Below are 25,000 nucleotides of genomic sequence, written 5' to 3'. Positions count from 1 at the left end.
AGTAGTTTATGTGTCGGGGGGCTAGGGTCAGTTGGTTATACCTGGAGTACTTCTCCTGTCTTATCCAGTGTCCTGTGTGAATTTAAGTATGCTCTCTCTAATTCTCTCGTTCTCTCTTTCTTTCTCTCTCTCTGAGAACCTGAGCCCTAGGACCATACGTCAGGACTACCGGGCATGATGACTCCTTGCTGTCCCCAGTCCGCCTGGCCTTGCTGCTATTCCAGTTTCAACTGTTCTGCCTGCGGTTACGGAACCCCTACCTGTCCCAGACCTGCTGTTTTCAACTCTTAATGATCGGCTATGAAAAGCCAACAGATTTATTCCTGATTATTATTTGACCATGCTTGTCATTTATGAACATTTTGAAAATCTTGGCTCTCTCTAATTTTCTCCTTCTCTCTTTCTTTCTCTCGGAGGACCTGAGCCATAGGACCATACGTCGGGACTACCGGGCGTGGTGACTCCTTGCTGTCCCCAGTCCGCCTGGCCTTGCTGCTATTCCAGTTTCAACTGTTCTGCCTGCGGTTATGGAACCGCCACCTGTCCCAGACCTGTTGTTTTTCAACTCTTAATGATCGGCTATGAAAAGCCAACTGAAAATTATTCATGATTATTATATGACCATGCTTGTCACTTATGAACATTTTTGAACATCTTGGCATAGTTCTGTTATAATCTCCACCCGGCACAGCCAGAAGAGGACTGGCCACCCCTCATAGCCTGGTTCCTCTAGGTTTCTTCCTAGGTTTTGGCCTTTCTAGGGAGTTTTTCCTAGCCACCGTGCTTCTACACCTGCATTACTAGCTGTTTGGGGTTTTAGGCTGGGTTTCTGTACAGCACTTCGAGATATTAGCTGATGTACGAAGGGCTATATAAAATAAACTTGATTGATCTCAACTGGCCGTGATTGGGAGTCCCATAGGGCGGCGCACAATTGGCCCAGCGTCGTCCAGGTTTGGCCGGGGTAGGCTGTCATTGTAATTAAGATTTTGTTCTTAACCGACTTGCCTAGTTAAATAAAATCCAAAAAGACAGCCAGCATATTGCAGAGATAATCCTACCTCCAGGATGATGAAGAACTCATCTCCAGGTTCACCCTGAACCACGATCTTCTGTCCGTCCTCAAACTGAACGGTCTCCAGAGCATCAGCTACCGTCAGCCTCTCCCACTTGTCCAGAGACTCTGTAGAGGACCACAGACACACACTAAAGTCATCCTCTCCCACTTGTCCAGAGACTCTGTAGAGGACCACAGACACACACTAAAGTCAGCCTCTCCCACTTGTCCAGAGACTCAGGTAGAGGACCACAGACACACACTAAAGTCATCCTCTCCCACTTGTCCAGAGACTCTGTAGAGGACCACAGACACACACTAAAGTCAGCCTCTCCCACTTGTCCAGAGACTCTGTAGAGGACCACAGACACACACTACAGTCAGCCTGGCAGATGCTGATACACACACTGGCCACAGGGTGGCGCCACAGCACCACTCAACAACACAGCAGAGGGGGACTGACAGGAAATATCACAGGCTGGGTTTGTTTGTAGCGACTCGATTCCATACATACACCAAATAGGTAGGTAGGTAGGTAGGTAGCATGTTAGACTGTTCCAACTCTTTGAACAGCTTGTTGGTCAGAGTAGTCATGTGTAGAATGTGTGACTCCTCACCTAAAATGGACACCTTGCTGAGGAATTCCTCATACATCTTACGCTTTCTCAAAGTGCTTCCCTGAAAGACACAGAGCGACAGAGACAGAGACAGAGAGAGACAGAGCATGTTAAGTCCCATAATAACACCCAAACGTGTACTAACTGTGTTCAGATTTAGCCCCAGACATCTGGAATTCCTACCATTGTTAGAGACCTCTGAATGACTGGACTGACACTGTGTGTAAACAGGAACTATATGGAGACGATTTGTTCAAACCAATGTCTCCCAATAATGTTGTTGCCGGGGAAAATAACACCTCATAACATTGTATCATTTCATATATCTACGTAGAGCTGAATTAACTCATTCTACCAAAGCCAGCCAGCCTCACCATGAGTATCCTCCTGTAACTGTCTCTGTCGATGCCCCACAGTTTGACGTTGCTCTTGGCCCGGACCGTGGCGGCCCTGGGGGTCCCATAGATCAGGGCTAGCTCGCCAAAGCTGCCCCCCTCCCCAATATTGGTCACCCACTCATTGTTCACATACACCTGTGAGAGAGAGAAAGAGGAGAGAGGGGCGAGAGGGAGGGAGAGGGAGGGAGAGAGGGGCGAGAGGGAGGGAGAGAGGGGCGAGAGGGAGGGAGAGAGGGGCGAGAGGGAGGGAGAGAGGGGCGAGAGGGAGGGAGAGAGCAACAACCTCACCAATGGAAATAGCTTTCCCTACAGTATGAATCTGTCAGTATTTTATCTTACATCATAATGTCTTTTTAACAAACAGATGTAACACTATAGACCATATAGTCTGTACACAACAGATCTACCACTATAGACCATAGATAGGTAGTCTGTACACAACAGATCTACCACTATAGACCATATAGTCTGTACACAACAGATCTACCACTATAGACCATATAGTCTGTACACAACAGATCTACCACTATAGACCATAGATAGGTAGTCTGTACACAACAGATCTACCACTATAGACCATATAGTCTGTACACAACAGATCTACCACTATATAGACCATAGATAGGTAGTCTGTACACAACAGATCTACCACTATATAGACCATAGATAGGTAGTCTGTACACAACAGATCTACCACTATATAGACCATAGATAGGTAGTCTGTCTTCCCTACTGTACATAACAGTTGTCCTAGCGTGCAGACAGAAAACAGGGACGTACATCCATCTCTCCCTGGTCGATGACGTAGAAGTTATCACCCTCGTCACCTGGTGGGAAACAACAGCCGTGAGACACATTCTGACCCAGCGGTAACGATGGTCATGTAATCCTGTTGGAACTACAGCCAGGAGATTTTCCTGGACAGGCCACTAAAAAACGTCCATGACTTCATGTCAAAGTAACAAGGTAAAATGGCGTACCTTGCTGAATGACCGTCTCCCCGGCGATATAGGTAACAGAAAACATGGCGTCAAAGATGTCACTGTGAAGAGTGGAGGTGGTCGACACAATGACAGGATCAACATTACATCATAATTACTTTGATTTTCATTTCACAGCACCGGTAGCACACCGCTGTTTAGCACACAATCCGTGAACAGTTGTACCTTCTCTCGTTGTCGTCCAGGTGAGCAAACAGCACGTTCTTCTCAATGGCTTTAGCCAGGGCGGCCATCGTTTTGTAGTCTTTAGGAATAACCTGCAGAGGCAGAAGGGACAGCTTCATTCATCACAAGCCAACTGCCTTCAGTCGTTAGATTATATTAAATCAGATTGAAGTAATAACTGTAGGGTCAGGTGCACCTGTAGCGATGCGTGATTGGCTGAGGGCTGACCCCCCCTGACCTTTCTGACGTAGGAGGCGGCGTCTTCCTCTGTGTAGACCTCGGCGCTGATGGCACCGCGCCGCCGCCGCCCCTTCACCACGGGATTCATGGGAGGAGACACCTCATCCTCACGGGAGTCGGAGCGAGAGTTGGACTTCTGCTGCTGTAGGATCTGCTTCGCCTCCTCCTGGTGGGGGGGGGGGATTCAGTTATAGTAGAATAGAACAGAGATCTTCACGGTCCAAAATGGACATGGGGCTTACCCACCCAGACCCGATATACATAGATAATAATACAGAGGTCCGTTCTGAACGAACCCGAAAACAACTAGACACGTTCCCTATAGACCTGGTCGGATCCAGAGCTGGTCCGATCCGAGTGAGGGAAGCAGCAGAAAAGCCCTTTAAAAAAAGTTTATTTATTAACCGGAGCTGATAAAGCGCGACGGGGGGTGCTCTAGCAGGGGGAGGAGAGGAAGAGGCTGTAATGTGAGTGAGACACTCGTGGAGGAGGGAGGGAGACAGAGACAGCATTAAAACCAAGCTGACCTGAGCTATAGTAGACCAATAGCTGCCATAGCTAGGCTATTTATCATCAACTAGGATTATATAGTACCCGTCTTGACTGCATCAAACCCCTGGAGAATCTAGTTTAGCTAGCTAGGCTAACTGAGGCTGCGTACGCTTTCTCATCCTACATTTACAAACAACAACAACTCCATTCAGAATATGAAGTAGCAGCCTGCCTGTTGGCTCTTGGTCGTTGTAGCCTGAATGAAGTAGCAGCCTGCCTGTTGGCTCTTGGTCGTAGCAGCCTGAATGAAGTAGCAGCCTGCCTGTTGGCTCTTGGTCGTTGTAGCCCATCTATCTCCTTTAACTTTTAATTCAGTCTTCCGTTGAGTAAATATCTCCTAACTTTTTGCCCCACACAGAGCGAGGCTCTATGACCAGAGTCTATTGGCGCTTTGATGGCTTATGATTGGCCAACAACAAGCTACAGACGTAAAAGCTCCACTTTTGTGAAAAGCAAGAGCAACATCTCTCCCTCCCTTATTTAGGAGCACCTGCGCACCTAGAAACATGAAGGATTCTAGGACTCTTATTGCCTCCAATGTTTCATTGTGCTCCTAAATTTCCTTGCGTGCTCCTTGTAAAAAAGGTCAGTGTAGTGCCCCAATACAGTGCATTCGGAAAGTATTCAGACCCCATGACTCTCTGCAGATCCTCTCAAGCTCTGTCAGGTTGGATGAGGAGCGTCGCTGCACAGCTATTTACAGGTCTCTCCAAAGATGTTAAATCAGGTTCAAGTCCGGGCTCTGGCTGGGCCACTCAAGGACACTCAGAGACTTGTCCCGAAGCCACTCCTGCGTTGTATTAGCTGTGCTTAGGGCCGTTGTCCTGTTAGGTGAACCTTTGCCTCAGTCTGAGATCCTGATCGCCCTGGAGCAGGTTTTCATCAAGGATTTCTCTGTACTTTGCTCCGTTCATCTTTCCCCTCGATCCTGACTAGTCTCACAGTCCCTGTCGCTAAAAAACACCCCCACAGAATGATGCTGCGACCACCATGCTTCACCGTAGGGATGGTGGCAGGTTTCCTCCAGACGTGATGCTTGGCATTCAGGCCAAAGAGTTCAGTCTTGGTTTCATCAGACCAGAGAATCTTGTTTCTCATGGTCTGAGAGTCCTTTAGGTGCCTTTTGGCAAACTCCAAGCGGGCTGTCATGTGCCTTTCACTGAAGAGTGGCTTCCATCTGGCCACTCTACCAGAAAGGCTTGATTGGTGGAGTGCTGCAGAGATGGTTGTCCTTCTGGAAGGTTCTCCCATCTCCACAGAGGAACTGTTGAGCTCTGTCAGAGTGACTATCGGGTTCTAGGTCATTTTGGCCATGCGCCCATCTCTAGGAAGAGTCTTATTGGTTCCAAACTTCTTCCATTTAATAATGATGGAGGCCACTGTGTTCTTGGGGACCTTCAATACTGCAGAAATGTTTTGGTACCCTTTGTGCCTGAACACAATCCTGTCTTCGAGCTCTATGGACAATTACTTCAACCCCATGGCTTGGTTTTTGCTCTGACATGCACTGTCAACTGTGGGACTTAAATAGACAGGTGTGTGCTTTTCCAAATCATGCCCAATCAATTTAATTTTACTACATTTTCTCCAATCAAGTTGTAGAAACATCTCAAGGATGATCAATGGAAACAGGATGCACCTGAGCTCAATTTCGAGTCTCATAGCAAAGGGTCTGAATACTTATGTAAATAAGCTAGCTGTTTTTTTATACATTTGCAACAAAAAAATCTAAAAACCTGTTTTTGCCTTTTCATTACGGGGTATTGTGATGTCATTACGGGGTATTGTGATGTCATTACGGGGTATTGTGATGTCATTACGGGGTATTGTGTGTAGATATCCATATTAGAATAAGGCTGTAACGTAACAAAATGTGGAAACAGTCAAGGATACTTTCCGAATGCACTGCAGTTGTAGAACAGTATAGAATATAGCAGTATTTACCTTCTTAGTGGGGAACAGAGTAGAATAGAGCTCTATTACTGTATACCCTTCTAGTGGGGAACACAGAGAGTAGAATAGAGCTCTATTACTGTATACCCTTCTAGTGGGAACACAGAGAGTAGAGTAGAATAGAGCTCTATTACTGTATACCCTTCTAGTGGGAACACAGAGAGTAGAATAGAGTTCTATTACTGTATACCCTTCTAGTGGGAACACAGAGAGTAGAATAGAGCTCTATTACTGTATACCCTTCTAGTGGGAACACAGAGAGTAGAATAGAGTTCTATTACTGTATACCCTTCTAGTGGGAACACAGAGTAGAATAGAGCTCTATTACTGTATACCCTTCTAGTGGGAACACAGAGAGTAGAATAGAGTTCTATTACTGTATACCCTTCTAGTGGTACACAGAGAGTAGAATAGAGCTCTATTACTGTATACCCTTCTAGTGGTACACAGAGAATAGAATAGAGCTATATTACTGTATACCCTTCTAGTGGGAACACAGAGAATGTAATATAATAGAGCTCCATTACTGTATACCCTTCTAGTGTGAACACAGAGAGTAGAATAGAGCTCTTACAGTATAACCTAGTGGGTGTTACACAGAGTAGAATATAGCTCTATTACTGTATACCCTTCTAGTGGGAACACAGAGAGCAGAATAGAGCTATATTACTGTATACCCTTCTAGTGGGAACACAGAGAGTAGAATAGAATAGAGCTCTATTACTGTATACCCTTCTAGTGGGAACACAGAGAGAAGAATAGAATAGAGATATATTACTGTATACCATTAGAGTAGAGTAGGATTGGACTTTTCTGTCCCCTTTGAGATGGATACTTGCCTTTGTTTACAAATATCAACACACAGGACCCTGCCCACCCAGACTCACCTTCTCCAGCCTCTCGAAGTACTCTCTGAGGAAGGCCATGGGTCTGTCTGGCCGTGAGGTACATAGCTGTACGATGCAGTCCTTCAGCAGCTGTTGGATGTTATGTTTCTGCACATACAGCTCACACTCCCTCAGACTCCTCTCCTCCTCACTGCTCGTACTGCCTGACGCCATCACACTCACAACCTATTGACCTGGGGGACACAGACAGACAGAGAGATAAACACAGAGTAAACACATGCACAGGGAGACAGGTGTAGCAGGAGAGAGGGGGTAGTGTTTAATAAACAGAAAGAGAGAGAGAACAGAAAAGCCGGTGTAGCAGGAGAGAGGGGGTAGTGTTTGATAGATAGAGAAGTAGAAACAGAGGACAGTGAGAAGAAGAGAACATGAGGGTAGTGTTTGATAGATAGAGAAGTAGAAACAGAGGACAGTGAGAAGAAGAGAACATGAGGGTGTAGAGAAAAAAAGAGAGTGTAATGATAAACAGAGAAACTTAACAAGGGTGTGAAAAGTGGGGAGAGAGGACAAAACATTATCGGGTTAGAGCAAGGGAGGGAGTTTTGAGAGAGTAAGAGGGGGGGGCGAGGGGGAGGGAGAGCGAGGTGGGATAAACTCCCATATCTATTGGGTGAAATACCACAGTAGCAAGATTTGTGACCTGTTGCCACAAGAAAAGGGCAACCAGTGAAGAACAAACACCATTGTCAATACAACCCATATTTATTGAAATATTCCACAGAGCGAAAGAGAAAGGGGGGAGATAAATGCTTGACACAAAGCTCCATTGTATCATCCCAACTCAAAATCTCAGGATAACAGTAGACCACACCGCTGAACCAACGGACTAAACTCTCACTCGCATTCAACGGACATTGCAATGCATTATGTGGCAACCAGAACCAGTCTAGTTCGCCACACTCGCCAACTCTCCTTTATATAGCTAACGTTGGTTAGAGGGAGGACGCTGCACAACCAGGACAGCAGCAGACAGCCATGTGACACCAGGGTGCGACGGAATTTTTCATAACCTGATTTATGGTGTGTGTACCCTACTGTATACTGAAAATGAGAATTAAACATCGACAAAATATGAAGATATTTCAAATTTGGAGAGAGATGTCCATAATCCCCATAAATTAATCGATTTGGGACTGTCAATTATAAAAACTAAATTGATCATATAACTTACAAGGGCAAACAAAACTTGAGGCAACTACCTACATAGATAATGTAAACTGGTGAGTGTTGGCAAGCTACCTAACTACTTAGTAACGTGCACCATACGACAAAACTACTGTCACAATAAACACCAAAGTGAAATGCTAGCTAGCTAATGGTAGTTAGCTGTGTCTTTCGAGGGCAGGAAACCATTCGTCTGTAGCTCGCAGCGGACCCTTGCTTAATATTCCGTAATAATGCATTTAATTTGTAATAACTGTTTGGAAAGCATATGGAATTAATATTCTGATGAATTCTGAAACGATTAACGTTAGCTAAAAGGCCCGCAGAGGTCTTTTGATTAAAACAGCCATCTTGGAAACCTAGCTATCTTGCTAGTAACGTTAGCCAATTTGGCGTTATCATAACAAAACGGGAAGACGGCGAGATACAGGTTATAATCAAGCAATATCCTCATACATACAGCGCTCCAACACATACATCGAGACTATTTAGAACAAAATTAAGACAAACCGCTTACCAAACCAGATTGAAATGCTGTCTTTATTTCGGAAACTGACAGTTCCTCGTCCCTGTTTTTCCCCCTCAGTCCTTAGTTGGACGGCTGCCCTACCGGAATCAGGTTTGGACCAATCTCTGCCTCGTTCTGGTATATACGTCACCTTAACTACCTTAAAGGGCAAGGCCTTTTTTTTGTACTGCCAACACTTCACAGAAAGTGAGTGTTTTGATAACAAGTATTTCGTTTACTGCATATCAACATTTACTGCATATCAACATTTGTAGGGAACGCAAGAATATTCAAATAGACTTGTCTCTCTTGTCCCTTGAGAAGTTGAGTTTTTACATAGGCTTACCATTATAGATATAATTCTTGCTGTAATCTCAATGTATAAAAAATGTATTCAGTATCAGAATAAACCGAATAAATATGATTTCTTCATGCATGCTTTCATAAATAATCTAGTGCGTCTGATCTCCAAACATTATGCTCACTAAAGATTTACAACATTTGTGATATATTTAAACCAGAAAACAGGTGTCAACATGTTCCTTGTTCAATCAAACTACTACAGGTGTACTGTTGAGGGAAAGTCTTATTCTGTTAAACTACTACAGGTGTACTGTTGAGGGAAAGTCTTATTCTGTTAAACTACTACAGGTGTACTGTTGAGGGAAAGTCTTATTCTGTTAAACTACTACAGGTGTACTGTTGGGGGAAAGTCTTATTCTGTTAAACTACTACAGGTGTACTGTTGGGGGAAAGTCTTATTCTGTTAAACTACTACAGGTGTACTGTTGAGGGAAAGTCTTATTCTGTTAAACTACTACAGGTGTACTGTTGGGGGAAAGTCTTATTCTGTTAAACTACTACAGGTGAACTGTTGAGGGAAAGTCTTATTCTGTTAAACTACTACAGGTGTACTGTTGGGGGAAAGTCTTATTCTGTTAAACTACTACAGGTGAACTGTTGAGGGAAAGTCTTATTCTGTTAAACTACTACAGGTGTACTGTTGAGGGAAAGTCTTATTCTTATTCTGACAGTATGTATGTTATCTTCATCCTCCACCAACCTTTGTCCCAGGTGCTTGCGCAATAGCTGAATACGCAGACACACCCTCTTCTCTCCTCCCTCGCTCTGTGTGTCTCTCAATCTCGCTCTACTTCCTCTTCTTGTGTCCTCTCCAGTCCTGCCCTGCACTGCTTCATTCGTGTCGACTGCCCAGAGTCCGCGAATACCACCCTGCTACAACCACACACACAGAGAAGTTGTTTTACATCATCTTGTCGTTCCTGTCCACTGGAGGAAGGAGAGGTAGGAGGGAGAGACTGGTTTTGGTTGACATTTCCTTGTTTCTTAGTTGCATTGGGTTTCTTATGGTTTTCTATGGCGTGGTCTTTCCTGTTTGAGTGTGTGTCTGTGTCTGTGTCTGTGTGTGTATCTGTATCTGTGTCTGTGTCTGTGTCTGTGTGTGTATCTGTGTCTGTGTCTGTGTCTGTGTCTGTGTCTGTGTCTGTGTGTGTATCTGTGTCTGTGTGTGTATCTGTGTCTGTGTCTGTGTGTGTGTCTGTGTCTGTGTGTATCTGTGTCTGTGAGTGTTTGATCTCTATGCTAATTAAGTGTGATAAGAAAGCACTCTCAGTTCAGTTCCTTGTCAGATACTGGGACTGGGAGGCATTGCAGAAAGGTCTTATAATGCCACGTATCAAGGGCATCAAGAATGTAGGAGTGACAGTATGAGAGGCATAGAGCAATGGAGACCAATAGAGCAGGAAATGAAGGGTCTGCAATGGAACCAGTCGAATGTTGTGGTGCATAGGATCAATCAGAAAGTCCTTCTGGTCCTCTGAGTGTCTCCCACCAAGTGGAAGGAAGATACACATCTCTACCTATACAAAAATATATACTGTAGGGTTGACTGTATCTGAATCCAATGGTTTTTCCCACTATGTCAACACAGCTAGCAGGCAAGAACAACCATGTAAAGATGAAAGGTAGCCTTTATGTGTTTACAAAGTATGTGCCAACACTGACGACCAACGTCCGCAGTTAGTTTCCTTGCTCAACTCGTTGCTCAACTCAACAAAAGTCGATGCTCAACTTAATATTGACCTAAACGGTCACGATTATAGTAAGATACAACTAAAAACAATTCAGACATTCAACCAGTTTCTGAAATACACTGGGGGTTGAGTTGCTTGGGGGCAAATTTGCCTCCTAGAGTTTAGCCTAGGCCTACAATCTAACTTTATCTAACCCAATCATTCTCACTTTTAACCCTCCCTTCCTGGTTTTACGACAGTAGAGTTCCAACCAATCCCTGAGAAGAAGAAGACATTCCGATCCCAGGCACATTCCAGAACCCTGTGGAACCCTTGTTGAAGCATGTCTCTGTACAGCTTTGGGCTGGAGCCTCTCTCCTGCCATGCCTGGAATAAGGACAGGACACGTAAGTAGTCCTGCAGTAATACTTAAACCAGTCCGCCCGCATTTCAGCGCACGCACGCACGCACGCACGCACGCACGCACACACACACACACACACACACACACACCTCTCTTTCTCCCGGTCTATACCTCCATTAGCTGGCCTGCTGGCTCCTTGGATGCGTCCCAAATTCCCTATACAGTGCACTACCTTTTGACCAGGGCCCATAGGGTTCTAGTCATACGTAGTGCACTATGTAGGGAATAGGGTGCCCGTTGAGACGCAAACCCCTCGTGTTGCTGGCTGTCTGCAGATGCACTTCCTCTTCCTCCTCTAATTGCTGTCCATTAAAATTGTCTGAAGATCTGGGGAATGTGATTATCAACAGAGGAAATGTAGCAGAGATGTAAGACGCTCCGTACTGTAGATGTGGGCCCAAATGGTACCCTATTCCCTATATAGTACACTACTTTTGACCAGCACCCAAAGAGCATTATGTAGGGAATAGGGTGTCATTTGGGAGACATTGGACTTTACTCTTCTTCTTCGTCTCCTTTACTAGTCTAACTGTACCCTTTAGTATTCTGTTAAAGTACAAAGATGTAACATGAACATTGTGGTTTATCTCCAGTATCCTACATTAAACAAGTTATCTTTGATGTAGAGGGAAATTGTAGGTAAACATGCTAATCTGGTCCCAAGCCGGATCTCCCTCTTTCCAACGTCTATATGCAGTAGCAATTGAGCCTGAGGACAAGGTTAACACAATGCCATTGCTACACAGTAAATTGTCCAGTGTTACCTAATGTAGATGTTTTTCAGTGTAACATTCCCGGTGTTGGTTCTGGTGTTAAATTAACTCTATTAGTGTAGACAACCCCAGTGTTGATGTTAATACCCAGTGTTGACTGTGAGAGTGTGATTGTGCCAGTTTTACCAGAGATCAATCATATATAATGACTAGAGGCTAACAATAGGAGCCATTGTCCCAAAGGGGGGAAGGCAGGAAGTCTGCTTATCAGTCTGCTCATTAAGCCCACAGAAACTCAGTGAATTACGCTGTATTCCCGCGTGGACAGATTTTGGTGAGAGTGAAATCTCTCGCTTTGCCTCTTCCTCTCTGGTTTTATTTTGTGGAGAGTATAATGTTCCCATCAAAACCACGGCCATCATTATCATATTTCCCAGCATGCTCTACTGCAGGTAGATTTTTTTAGGATTGTTTTTTGATTCTTTTGTTTTTGCTTGTACAGTGATTGATTGATTCATATTATGCTACTCAGAGACAAATAACATACCTTTTCAAAACGAATCCAATCGTTTAATTAGATTTTTTGCACCCATTACTGAAATGGTTGTCCCCTTTTTAAATGCCTTACGTATTCTCCTCACAATGTTGCTAACCCAGGCAATCATTCTGTCTGGGTTCCAATAGGAATTACACATCACTTTGCAAACCAGCATTGTGTGACTTGCAGGTAGGGTTGCAAAAATCTGGTAACTTTGCCATAATTTCCAGATTTTTCACAAATTGCAGTTGGAAGATTTCTGGAAATGGTAGGAAATAATCAGAAAATCTGGAATCCTTCAACCAGGATATCTGGGAATTTGGGGAACGTTACCTACCCTACTTCAAGGCCTGATGTGGCCTGTAAACCATGAGTTTCAGACCTTTTTACTAGAGTGAAACTAGGCCTAATTGGTGTAATTGTTAAAAAATACTATGAGGTGTCATTGCAAACACCATTGGTGAAAACTATATACACTTCCTGGTGTTAAATATGAGGTGTTCTTGCATAACACTAAAAGTGCTAATTTCCTTTAACAGGGATTTAACACTGAAAAGCGTGGACACTTATACACACTGGCCCAGTGTTGAACTGAACACTGTCAGTGTTGATTCACCACTGGAGAATTTGCTGTGTATACATACACAATGTACTGTATGTTTCTGTACGTGTTGTATATGATACATCAATGCATTATTGACATCTCTCCTCCACATAATATGCAATGTTGTGTGTGTCTGTGTGCGCTTGCGTGTGCGTGTGTGTGTGTGTGTGTGTGCCACTGTCAATCAGCATGTTTCTATCCATTACACATTAGTTACATGTTAATCAAGATGATGTAGAGATGCAGAGATGCCTCTCCTCTCTCCAGATATTGCTGTGTATTAGTTGTTGTTAATCAAGATATTGTAGTGACGTAAAGATGTCTCTCCCCTCACCAGATATTGCTGTGTATTAGTTGTTGTTAATCAAGATGTTGTAGTGACGTAATGATGTCTATCTCCAGAGATTGCTGTCAGCCCCAACAGCAGTGTGGTGATCATCTATGAGAAGAAGGGGAACGAGTGGGTCAAGATCCACGAGCTGACTGAGCACAGTGGACGAATCACAGGTACCCACATACAATGAGACCCAAAGGACGAATCACAGGTACCCACATACAATGAGACCCAAAGGACGAATCACAGGTACCCACATATAATGAGACCCAAAGGACGAATCACAGGTACCCACATATAATGAGACCCAAAGGACGAATCACAGGTACCCACATATAATGAGACCCAAATGGCTCCCTATTCCCTATAGTGTACTAGTGTAGACCAGGGCCCTATTCCCTATAGTGTACTAGTGTAGACCAGGGCTCTATTCCCTATAGTGTACTAGTGTAGACCAGGGCCCTATTCCCTATAGTGTACTAGTGTAGACCAGGGCCCTATTCCCTATAGTGTACTAGTGTAGACCAGGGCCCATAAGCCGTTTGGGACTCAACCATAGACAGCCAGGAAGTGAAACATCATTGGTTAGTCAGTAACTCCACTGAACACACACACACACACACACACACACACACACACACACACACACACACACACACACACACACACACACACACACACACACACACACACACACACACACACACACACACACAGGGTGCTAGCCTGCACATTCCAACTGCATCATTCTCTTCATTGTCTCCTTCTCCTAAAAACCTTCCAGGCGTCGACTGGGCTCCGGATTCGAACCGCATCGTGACGTGTGCATCGGACCGTAATGCGTACGTGTGGACCCTGAAGGACAAGGTGTGGAAGCCCACTCTGGTGTTGGTGAGGATCAACCGGGCTGCTACCTTTGTCAAGTGGTCCCCTCTGGAGAATAAGTTTGCCCTGGGCAGCGGAGCTCGCCTCATCTCTGTCTGCTACTTCGAGAAGGAGAACGACTGGTGAGAGACACGGAACACATTCAGCCACTCGGACGGTCGGTCGCTCGGTCGGTCACTCACTCACTCACTCACTCACTCACTCACTCACTCACTCACTCACTCACTCACTCACTCACTCACTCACTCACTCACTCACTCACTCACTCACTCACTCACTCACTCACTCACTCACTCACTCACACTCACTCACTCACTCATTCATTCCCTCACTCACTCACTCACTCACTCACTGACTCACTCACTCACTCACTCACTCACTCACTCACTCACTCACTCACTCACTCACTCACTCACTGACTCTCACTGTACCCTCTTACTAATACTGTTGTTGTGACTGTTACTACAGTAGTACACTATAGGCTAGAAGTGAGGCACCATTTGAGATGTTCCCAGAAAGAATCTACTGTGACCTTTCCCCTCTGACCCTGTAGTGGCTCGGTAGTGTCTTGAGATTTGTCCAGTATGAATCTATTGCAACCTTTGACCTTTGAGACCTCTGTGACCTCTGGCCCCTGCAGGTGGCTCAGTAAGCACATAAAGAAGAGCATCCGGTCCACGGTGATGTGTCTGGACTGGCACCCCAACAACATCCTGTTGGCTGCAGGGTCCTCTGACTTCCACTGCAGGTCAGAACCAACAGATAGTAACTGTCTCTAAGTCTTCCACTGCAGGTCAGAACCAACAGATAGTAACTGTCTCTAAGTCTTCCACTGCAGGTCAGAACCAACAGATAGTAACTGTCTCTAAGTCTTCCACTGCAGGTCAGAACCAACAGATAGTAACTGTCTCTAAGTCTTCCACAGCAGGTCAGAACCAACAGATAGTAACTGTCTCTAAGTCTTCCACTGCGGGTCAGAACCAACAGATAGTAACTGTCTCTAAGTCTTCCACTGCAGGTCAGAACCAACAGATAGTAACTGTCTCTAAGTCTTCCACAGCAGGTCAGAACCAACAGATAGTAACTGTCTCTAAGTCTTCCACTGCGGGTCAGAACCAACAGATAGTAACTGTCTCTAAGTCTTCCACTGCAGGTCAGAACCAACAGATAGTAACTGTCTCTAAGTCTTCCACTGCAGGTCAGAACCAACAGATAGTAACTGTCTCTAAGTCTTCCACAGCAGGTCAGAACCAACAGATAGTAACTGTCTCTGATGCTATTGTTTGGCTTTCTTATTTATTCAACCTTTAGCTAGGTAATTATCGGGTCAGATTATTTATTTTCTAATGCTTGGTCAAGGAGCTGTTACAAAAATATGACAATATAATTACATCTGTACAGCACTTCTGCTTGATAAACCCTGCACCACCTTTGAATTGAATCTGATGTCATTTCGCAAACAGTTTTGCCATAGTTTTGTGTTTTCTCTCAACAGGTTTCTTTACCGTGGCAATCTTAGAAAAAAAGGTGCTATCTAGAACCTAAAAGGGTGATTCGGCTGTCCCCATAGGAGAACCCTTTGGAAAAGCCTTTTTGGTTCCAGGTAGAATCCTTTTGGGTTCCATGTAAAACCCTTTTCACAGAAAATTCTACATGGATCCCAAAAGGGGTCAAGTGGAACCAAAAATGGTTCTTCCATAGGGACAGCTGAAGAACCCTTTCTGAACAATTTTTTCTAGGTGTGAGTCATAATATGGTGGTTGAATTTTTTATACCAATGTATATACCGTCTATTATTACTATAACAGTATTTCAAAATACTCTCTCACACGTTCTATCTCTCTCTTTGTGATGCAAAATAAGCAGGTACTAAAGTAACGTTGTGCGGGCCGAATCGGCCCATAGTGATACAAACATGACAATTCCCAAATACTCTTCATGCAGGATCTTCTCTGCCTACATCAAGGAAATCGAGGACAAGCCAGGCCCGACAGCGTGGGGGGCTAAGATGCCATTTGGGGAGATGCTGCTGGAGACCAAGGACTGTGGAGGTTGGGTGCACAGTGTCTCCTTCTCCCCCAGCGGAGACCACCTGGCCTGGGTCGCTCACAACAGCAGCATCAGTGTGGCCGACGCCACCCAGGGGAAAGAGTGAGTGAAAGAGTGAAGGTGTGAAAGAGTGAAGGGGTGAAAGAGTAAAGGGGTGAAAGAGTGAAGGGGTGAAAGAGTGAAGGGGTGAAAGAGTGAAGGGGTGAAAGAGTGAAGGGGTGAAAGAGTGAAGGGGTGAAAGAGTGAGTGAAAGAGTGAAGGGGTGAAAGAGTGAAGGGGTGAAAGAGTGAAGGGGTGAAAGAGTGAAGGGGTGAAAGAGTGAGTGAAAGAGTGAAGGGGTGAAAGAGTGAAGGGGTGAAAGAGTGAAGGGGTGAAAGAGTGAAGGGGTGAAAGAGTGAAGGGGTGAAAGAGTGAAGGGGTGAAAGAGTGAAGGGGTGAAAGAGTGAAGGGGTGAAAGAGTGAAGGGGTGAAAGAGTGAAGGGGTGAAAGAGTGAGTGAAAGAGTGAAGGGGTGAAAGAGTGAAGGGGTGAAAGAGTGAAGGGGTGAAAGAGTGAAGGGGTGAAAGAGTGAAGGGGTGAAAGAGTGAAGGGGTGAAAGAGTGAGTGAAAGAGTGAAGGGGTGAAAGAGTGAAGGGGTGAAAGAGTGAGTGAAAGAGTGAAGGGGTGAAAGAGTGAAGGGGTGAAAGAGTGAGTGAAAGAGTGAAGGGGTGAAAGAGTGAAAGGGTGAAAGAGTGAGTGAAAGAGTGAAGGGGTGAAAGAGTGAAGGGGTGAAAGAGTGAAGGGGTGAAAGAGTGAAGGGGTGAAAGAGTAAAGGGGTGAAAGAGTAAAGGGGTGAAAGAGTAAAGGGGTGAAAGAGTGAAGGGGTGAAAGAGTGAAGGGGTGAAAGAGTGAAGGGGTGAAAGAGTGAAGGGGTGAAAGAGTGAAGGGGTGAACAGGTGAAGGGGTGAACAGGTGAAGGGGTGAAAGAGTGAAGGGGTGAAAGAGTAAATGGGTGAAAGAGTGAAGGGGTGAAAGAGTGAAGGGGTGAAAGAGTGAAGGGGTGAAAGAGTGAAGGGGTGAACAGGTGAAGGGGTGAAAGAGTGAAGGGGTGAAAGAGTGAAGGGGTGAAAGAGTGAAGGGGTGAAAGAGTGAAGGGGTGAAAGAGTGAAGGGGTGAAAGAGTGAAGGGGTGAAAGAGTGAAGGGGTGAAAGAGTGAAGGGGTGAAAGAGTGAAGGGGTGAAAGAGTGAAGGGGTGAACAGGTGAAGGGGTGAACAGGTGAAGGGGTGAAAGAGTGAAGGGGTGAAAGAGTGAAGGGGTGAACAGGTGAAGGGGTGAACAGGTGAAGGGGTGAAAGAGTAAAGGGGTGAAAGAGTAAAGGGGTGAAGGTGTGAAGGGGTGAAAGAGTGAAGGGGTGAAAGAGTGAAGGGGTGAAAGAGTGAAGGGGTGAAAGAGTGAAGGGGTGAAAGAGTGAGTGAAAGAGTGAAGGGGTGAAAGAGTGAAAGGGTGAAAGAGTGAGTGAAAGAGTGAAGGGGTGAAAGAGTGAAGGGGTGAAAGAGTGAAGGGGTGAAAGAGTGAAGGGGTGAAAGAGTAAAGGGGTGAAAGAGTAAAGGGGTGAAAGAGTAAAGGGGTGAAAGAGTAAAGGGGTGAAAGAGTGAAGGGGTGAAAGAGTGAAGGGGTGAAAGAGTGAAGGGGTGAAAGAGTGAAGGGGTGAAAGAGTGAAGGGGTGAAAGAGTGAAGGGGTGAAAGAGTGAAGGGGTGAAAGAGTAAAGGGGTGAAAGAGTGAAGGGGTGAAAGAGTGAAGGGGTGAAAGAGTGAAGGGGTGAAAGAGTAAAGGGGTGAAAGAGTAAAGGGGTGAAAGAGTGAAGGGGTGAAAGAGTGAAGGGGTGAAAAGGTGAAGGGGTGAAAGAGTGAAGGGGTGAAAGAGTAAAGGGGTGAAAGAGTGAAGGGGTGAACAGGTGAAGGGGTGAACAGGTGAAGGGGTGAACAGGTGAAGGGGTGAACAGGTGAAGGGGTGAAAGAGTGAAGGGGTGAACAGGTGAAGGGGTGAAGGTGTGAAGGGGTGAAGGTGTGAAGGGGTGAAAGAGTGAAGGGGTGAAAGAGTGAAGGGGTGAAAGAGTGAAGGGGTGAAAGAGTGAGTGAAAGAGTGAAGGGGTGAAAGAGTGAAAGGGTGAAAGAGTGAGTGAAAGAGTGAAGGGGTGAAAGAGTGAAGGGGTGAAAGAGTGAAGGGGTGAAAGAGTGAAGGGGTGAAAGAGTGAAGGGGTGAAAGAGTGAAGGGGTGAAAGAGTAAAGGGGTGAAAGAGTGAAGGGGTGAAAGAGTGAAGGGGTGAAAGAGTGAAGGGGTGAAAGAGTGAAGGGGTGAAAAGGTGAAGGGGTGAAAGAGTAAAGGGGTGAAAGAGTAAAGGGGTGAAAGAGTGAAGGGGTGAAAGAGTGAAGGGGTGAAAGAGTGAAGGGGTGAAAGAGTGAAGGGGTGAAAGAGTAAAGGGGTGAAAGAGTGAAGGGGTGAAAGAGTGAAGGGGTGAAAGAGTGAAGGGGTGAAAGAGTAAAGGGGTGAAAGAGTGAAGGGGTGAAAGAGTGAAGGGGTGAACAGGTGAAGGGGTGAAAGAGTGAAGGGGTGAAAGAGTAAAGGGGTGAAAGAGTGAAGGGGTGAAAGAGTGAAGGGGTGAAAGAGTGAAGGGGTGAACAGGTGAAGGGGTGAAAGAGTGAAGGGGTGAAAGAGTAAAGGGGTGAAAGAGTAAAGGGGTGAAAGAGTAAAGGGGTGAAGGTGTGAAGGGGTGAAAGAGTGAAGGGGTGAAAGAGTGAAGGGGTGAAAGAGTGAAGGGGTGAAAGAGTGAAGGGGTGAAGGGGTGAAGGGGTGAAAGAGTGAAGGGGTGAAAGAGTAAAGGGGTGAAAGAGTAAAGGGGTGAAAGAGTGAAGGGGTGAAAGAGTGAAGGGGTGAAAGAGTGAAGGGGTGAAAGAGTGAAGGGGTGAAAGAGTAAAGGGGTGAAAGAGTAAAGGGTGAAAGAGTGAAGGGGTGAAAGAGTGAAGGGGTGAAAGAGTGAAGGGGTGAAAGAGTGAAGGGGTGAAAGAGTGAAGGGGTGAACAGGTGAAGGGGTGAACAGGTGAAGGGGTGAACAGGTGAAGGGGTGAACAGGTGAAGGGGTGAACAGGTGAAGGGGTGAAAGAGTGAAGGGGTGAACAGGTGAAGGGGTGAAGGTGTGAAGGGGTGAAGGTGTGAAGGGGTGAAAGAGTGAAGGGGTGAAAGAGTGAAGGGGTGAAAGAGTGAAGGGGTGAACAGGTGAAGGGGTGAACAGGTGAAGGGGTGAAAGAGTGAAGGGGTGAAGGTGTGAAGGGGTGAAGGTGTGAAGGGGTGAAAGAGTGAAGGGGTGAAAGAGTGAAGGGGTGAAAGAGTGAAGGGGTGAAAGAGTGAAGGGGTGAAAGAGTGAGTGAAAGAGTGGAGTGAGTGAAAGAGTGAGTGAAAGAGTGAAGGGGTGAAAGAGTGAAGGGGTGAAAGAGTGAAGGGGTGAAAGAGTGAAGGGGTGAAAGAGTGAAGGGGTGAAAGAGTAAAGGGGTGAAAGAGTGAAGGGGTGAAAGAGTGAAGGGGTGAAAGAGTGAAGGGGTGAAAGAGTGAAGGGGTGAAAGAGTGAAGGGGTGAAAGAGTGAAGGGGTGAAAGAGTGAGTGAAAGAGTGAAGGGGTGAAAGAGTGAAGGGGTGAAAGAGTGAAGGGGTGAAAGAGTGAAGGGGTGAAAGAGTGAAGGGGTGAAAGAGTGAAGGGGTGAAAGAGTGAAGGGGTGAAAGAGTGAAGGGGTGAAAGAGTGAAGGGGTGAAAGAGTGAGTGAAAGAGTGAAGGGGTGAAAGAGTGAAGGGGTGAAAGAGTGAGTGAAAGAGTGAAGGGGTGAAAGAGTGAAGGGGTGAAAGAGTGAGTGAAAGAGTGAAGGGGTGAAAGAGTGAAGGGGTGAAAGAGTAAAGGGGTGAAAGAGTAAAGGGGTGAAAGAGTGAAGGGGTGAAAGAGTGAGTGAAAGAGTGAAGGGGTGAAAGAGTGAAAGGGTGAAAGAGTGAGTGAAAGAGTGAAGGGGTGAAAGAGTGAAGGGGTGAAAGAGTGAAGGGGTGAAAGAGTGAAGGGGTGAAAGAGTAAAGGGGTGAAAGAGTAAAGGGGTGAAAGAGTAAAGGGGTGAAAGAGTGAAGGGGTGAAAGAGTGAAGGGGTGAAAGAGTGAAGGGGTGAAAGAGTGAAGGGGTGAAAGAGTGAAGGGGTGAAAGAGTGAAGGGGTGAACAGGTGAAGGGGTGAACAGGTGAAGGGGTGAAAGAGTGAAGGGGTGAAAGAGTAAAGGGGTGAAAGAGTGAAGGGGTGAAAGAGTGAAGGGGTGAAAGAGTGAAGGGGTGAACAGGTGAAGGGGTGAAAGAGTGAAGGGGTGAAAGAGTGAAGGGGTGAAAGAGTGAAGGGGTGAAAGAGTGAAGGGGTGAAAGAGTGAAGGGGTGAAAGAGTGAAAGGGTGAAAGAGTGGGTGAAAGAGTGAAGGGGTGAAAGAGTGAAGGGGTGAAAGAGTGAAGGGGTGAAAGAGTGAAGGGGTGAACAGGTGAAGGGGTGAACAGGTGAAGGGGTGAAAGAGTGAAGGGGTGAAAGAGTGAAGGGGTGAAAGAGTGAAGGGGTGAACAGGTGAAGGGGTGAACAGGTGAAGGGGTGAAAGAGTGAAGGGGTGAAAGAGTGAAGGGGTGAAAGAGTGAAGGGGTGAAAGAGTGAGTGAAAGAGTGAAGGGGTGAAAGAGTGAAGGGGTGAAAGAGTGAAGGGGTGAAAGAGTGAAGGGGTGAAAGAGTGAAGGGGTGAAAGAGTGAAGGGGTGAAAGAGTGAGTGAAAGAGTGAAGGGGTGAAAGAGTGAAGGGGTGAAAGAGTGAGTGAAAGAGTGAAGGGGTGAAAGAGTGAAGGGGTGAAAGAGTGAGTGAAAGAGTGAAGGGGTGAAAGAGTGAAAGGGTGAAAGAGTGAGTGAAAGAGTGAAGGGGTGAAAGAGTGAAGGGGTGAAAGAGTGAAGGGGTGAAAGAGTGAAGGGGTGAAAGAGTAAAGGGGTGAAAGAGTAAAGGGGTGAAAGAGTAAAGGGGTGAAAGAGTGAAGGGGTGAAAGAGTGAAGGGGTGAAAGAGTGAAGGGGTGAAAGAGTGAAGGGGTGAAAGAGTGAAGGGTGAAAGAGTGAAGGGTGAACAGGTGAAGGGGTGAACAGGTGAAGGGGTGAAAGAGTGAAGGGGTGAAAGAGTAAATGGGTGAAAGAGTGAAGGGGTGAAAGAGTGAAGGGGTGAAAGAGTGAAGGGGTGAAAGAGTGAAGGGGTGAACAGGTGAAGGGGTGAAAGAGTGAAGGGGTGAAAGAGTGAAGGGGTGAAAGAGTGAAGGGGTGAAAGAGTGAAGGGGTGAAAGAGTGAAGGGGTGAAAGAGTGAAGGGGTGAAAGAGTGAAGGGGTGAAAGAGTGAAGGGGTGAAAGAGTGAAGGGGTGAACAGGTGAAGGGGTGAACAGGTGAAGGGGTGAAAGAGTGAAGGGGTGAAAGAGTGAAGGGGTGAACAGGTGAAGGGGTGAACAGGTGAAGGGGTGAAAGAGTAAAGGGGTGAAAGAGTAAAGGGGTGAAGGTGTGAAGGGGTGAAAGAGTGAAGGGGTGAAAGAGTGAAGGGGTGAAAGAGTGAAGGGGTGAAAGAGTGAAGGGGTGAAAGAGTGAGTGAAAGAGTGAAGGGGTGAAAGAGTGAAAGGGTGAAAGAGTGAGTGAAAGAGTGAAGGGGTGAAAGAGTGAAGGGTGAAAGAGTGAAGGGGTGAAAGAGTGAAGGGGTGAAAGAGTAAAGGGGTGAAAGAGTAAAGGGGTGAAAGAGTAAAGGGGTGAAAGAGTAAAGGGGTGAAAGAGTGAAGGGGTGAAAGAGTGAAGGGGTGAAAGAGTGAAGGGGTGAAAGAGTGAAGGGGTGAAAGAGTGAAGGGGTGAAAGAGTGAAGGGGTGAAAGAGTGAAGGGGTGAAAGAGTAAAGGGGTGAAAGAGTGAAGGGGTGAAAGAGTGAAGGGGTGAAAGAGTGAAGGGGTGAAAGAGTAAAGGGGTGAAAGAGTAAAGGGGTGAAAGAGTGAAGGGGTGAAAGAGTGAAGGGGTGAAAAGGTGAAGGGGTGAAAGAGTGAAGGGGTGAAAGAGTAAAGGGGTGAAAGAGTGAAGGGGTGAACAGGTGAAGGGGTGAACAGGTGAAGGGGTGAACAGGTGAAGGGGTGAACAGGTGAAGGGGTGAAAGAGTGAAGGGGTGAACAGGTGAAGGGGTGAAGGTGTGAAGGGGTGAGGTGTGAAGGGGTGAAAGAGTGAAGGGGTGAAAGAGTGAAGGGGTGAAAGAGTGAAGGGGTGAAAGAGTGAGTGAAAGAGTGAAGGGGTGAAAGAGTGAAAGGGTGAAAGAGTGAGTGAAAGAGTGAAGGGGTGAAAGAGTGAAGGGGTGAAAGAGTGAAGGGGTGAAAGAGTGAAGGGGTGAAAGAGTGAAGGGGTGAAAGAGTAAAGGGGTGAAAGAGTGAAGGGGTGAAGAGTGAAGGGGTGAAAGAGTGAAGGGGTGAAAGAGTGAAGGGGTGAAAGGTGAAGGGGTGAAAGAGTAAAGGGGTGAAAGAGTAAAGGGAGTGAAAGAGTGAAGGGGTGAAAGAGTGAAGGGGTGAAAGAGTGAAGGGGTGAAAGAGTGAAGGGGTGAAAGAGTAAAGGGTGAAAGAGTGAAGGGGTGAAAGAGTGAAGGGGTGAAAGAGTGAAGGGGTGAAAGAGTAAAGGGTGAAAGAGTGAAGGGGTGAAAGAGTGAAGGGGTGAACAGGTGAAGGGGTGAAAGAGTGAAGGGGTGAAAGAGTAAAGGGGTGAAAGAGTGAAGGGTGAAAGAGTGAAGGGTGAAAGAGTGAAGGGGTGAACAGGTGAAGGGGTGAAAGAGTGAAGGGTAAAGAGTAAAGGGGTGAAAGAGTAAAGGGGTGAAAGAGTAAGGGGTGAAGGTGTGAAGGGGTGAAAGAGTGAAGGGGTGAAAGAGTGAAGGGGTGAAAGAGTGAAGGGGTGAAAGAGTGAAGGGGTGAAGGGTGAAGGGGTGAAAGAGTGAAGGGGTGAAAGAGTAAGGGGTGAAAGAGTAAGGGGTGAAAGAGTGAAGGGGTGAAAGAGTGAAGGGGTGAAAGAGTGAAGGGGTGAAAGAGTGAGAGTGAAAAGGGTGAAAGAGTAAAGGGGTGAAGAGTGAAGGGTGAAAGAGTGAAGGGGTGAAAGATGTGAAGGAGGTGAAAGAGTGAAGGGGTGAACAGGTGAAGGGGTGAACAGGTGAGGGGTGAAAGAGTGAAGGGTGAAGAGTGAAGGGGGTGAAAGAGTGAAGGGTGAACAGGTGAAGGGGTGAACAGGTGAAGGGTGAAAGAGTAAGGGGTGAAAGAGTAAGAAGGGGTGAAGGTGTGAAGGGTGAAAGAGTGAAGGGGTGAAAGAGTGAAGGGGTGAAAGAGTGAAGGGGTGAAAGAGTGAAGGGTGAAAGAGTGAGGGTGAAAGAGTGAAGGGGTGAAAGGTGAAAGGGGTGAAAGAGTGAGTGAAAGTGAAGGGGTGAAAGAGTGAAGGGGTGAAAGGTGAAGGGGTTGAAGAGTGAAGGGGTGAAAGAGTAAAGGAGGTGAAAGAGTAAAGGGTGAAAGAGTAAAAGGGGGAAAGAGAGTAAAGGGTGAAAGAGTGAAGGGGAAAGAGTGAAGGGGTGAAAGAGTGAAGGGGTGAAAGAGTGAAGGGGTGAAAGAGTGAAGGGTGAAAGAGTGAAGGGTGAAAGAGTGAAGGGGTGAAAGAGTAAAGGGGTGAAAGAGTGTGAAGGGGTGAAAGAGTGAAGGGGTGAAAGAGTGAAGAGGGGTGAAAGAGTGAAGGGTGAAAGAGTGAAAGGGGTGAAAGAGTAAAGGGGTGAAAAGAGTAAAGGGGTGAAAGAGTGAAGGGGTGAAAGAGTGAAGGGGTGAAAGGTGAAGGGGTGAAAGAGTGAAGGGGTGAAAGAGTAAAGGGGTGAAAGAGTGAAAGGGGTGAACAGGTGAAGGGGTGAACAGGTGAAGGGGTGAACAGGTGAAGGGGTGAACAGGTGAAGGGGTGAAGAGTGAAGGGGTGAACGGTGAAGGGGTGAAGGTGTGAAGGTGTGAAGGTGTGAAGGGGTGAAAGAGTGAAGGGTGAAAGAGTGAGGGGTGAAAGAGTGAAGGGGTGAAAGAGTTGAGGGGTGAAAGAGTGAAGGGGTGAAAGAGTGAAGGGGTGAAAGAGTGAAGGGGTGAAGAGAGTGAAGGGGTGAAAGAGTGAAGGGGTGAAAGAGTGAAGGGGTGAAAGAGTGAAGGGGTGAAGAGTAAAGGGGTGAAAGAGTGAAGGGGTGAAAGAGTGAAGGGGTGAAAGAGTGAAGGGGTGAAGAGTAAAGGGTGAAAGAGTGAAGGGGTGAAAGAGTGAAGGGGTGAAGAGTGAAGGGTGAAAAGGTGAAGGGGTGAAAGAGTAAAGGGGTGAAAGAGTGGAAGGGGTGAAAGAGTGAAGGGGTGAAAGAGTGAAGGGGTGAAAGAGTGAAGGGGTGAAAGAGTGAAGGGGTGAAAGAGTAAAGGGGTGAAAAGAGTGAAGGGGTGAAAGAGTGAAGGGTGAAAGAGTGAAGGGGTGAAAGAGTAAAGGGGTGAAAGAGTGAAGGGTGAAAGAGTGAAGGGGTGAAAGGTGAAGGGGTGAAAGAGTGAAGGGGTGAAAGAGTAAAGGGGTGAAAGAGTAAAGGGGTGAAAGAGTGGAGGGTGAAAGAGTGAAGGGTGAAAGAGTGAAGGGGTGAAAGGTGAAGGGGTGAAAGAGTAAAGGGGTGAAAGTAAGGTAAAGGGGTGAAAAGAGTAAAGGGGTGAAGAGAGTAGAAGGGGTGAAGGTGTGAAGGGGTGAAAGAGTGAAGGGGTGAAAGAGTGAAGGTGAGGGTGAAAAGAGTGAAGGGGTGAAAGA

General features: G+C 46.3%; 2 protein-coding genes across 4 annotated transcripts in view; one reads left to right on the top strand and one right to left on the bottom strand.

The window, feature by feature from the left end:
* Positions 1–8,684, bottom strand: part of LOC120042642 (cAMP-dependent protein kinase type I-alpha regulatory subunit-like) — a 17,689-nt gene extending 9,005 nt beyond the window's left edge. Inside the window, exons 1-9 of one of the 2 annotated variants that reach the window (XM_038987467.1) lie at positions 8,573–8,684; positions 6,871–7,064; positions 3,435–3,644; positions 3,239–3,330; positions 3,053–3,114; positions 2,853–2,899; positions 2,049–2,207; positions 1,675–1,735; positions 1,062–1,183 (exon numbers count right to left, since the gene is read on the bottom strand). In XM_038987467.1, the coding sequence (XP_038843395.1) occupies positions 1,062–1,183; positions 1,675–1,735; positions 2,049–2,207; positions 2,853–2,899; positions 3,053–3,114; positions 3,239–3,330; positions 3,435–3,644; positions 6,871–7,044 (927 nt within the window). In that variant the 5' untranslated portion in view covers positions 7,045–7,064; positions 8,573–8,684. The remainder of the gene's footprint in view (positions 1–1,061; positions 1,184–1,674; positions 1,736–2,048; positions 2,208–2,852; positions 2,900–3,052; positions 3,115–3,238; positions 3,331–3,434; positions 3,645–6,870; positions 7,065–8,572) is intronic. The other variant, XM_038987474.1, reaches the window with a different exon arrangement.
* A 1,025-nt stretch (positions 8,685–9,709) lies between these two features.
* Positions 9,710–25,000, top strand: part of zgc:86896 (uncharacterized protein LOC415190 homolog) — a 36,471-nt gene continuing 21,180 nt past the window's right edge. The window contains exons 1-6 of one of the 2 annotated variants that reach the window (XM_038987484.1): positions 9,710–9,868; positions 10,860–11,003; positions 13,278–13,382; positions 13,994–14,216; positions 14,735–14,842; positions 16,039–16,245. In XM_038987484.1, the coding sequence (XP_038843412.1) occupies positions 10,940–11,003; positions 13,278–13,382; positions 13,994–14,216; positions 14,735–14,842; positions 16,039–16,245 (707 nt within the window). In that variant the 5' untranslated portion in view covers positions 9,710–9,868; positions 10,860–10,939. Of the gene's footprint in view, positions 9,869–10,856; positions 11,004–13,277; positions 13,383–13,993; positions 14,217–14,734; positions 14,843–16,038; positions 16,246–25,000 lie in introns of both variants that reach the window. The other variant, XM_038987483.1, reaches the window with a different exon arrangement.

The sequence above is a fragment of the Salvelinus namaycush genome, chromosome 3, assembly GCF_016432855.1.
Source record: "Salvelinus namaycush isolate Seneca chromosome 3, SaNama_1.0, whole genome shotgun sequence".
Taxonomy (NCBI): domain Eukaryota; kingdom Metazoa; phylum Chordata; class Actinopteri; order Salmoniformes; family Salmonidae; genus Salvelinus; species Salvelinus namaycush.
This window is presented reverse-complemented; position numbering and strand designations above follow the sequence as displayed.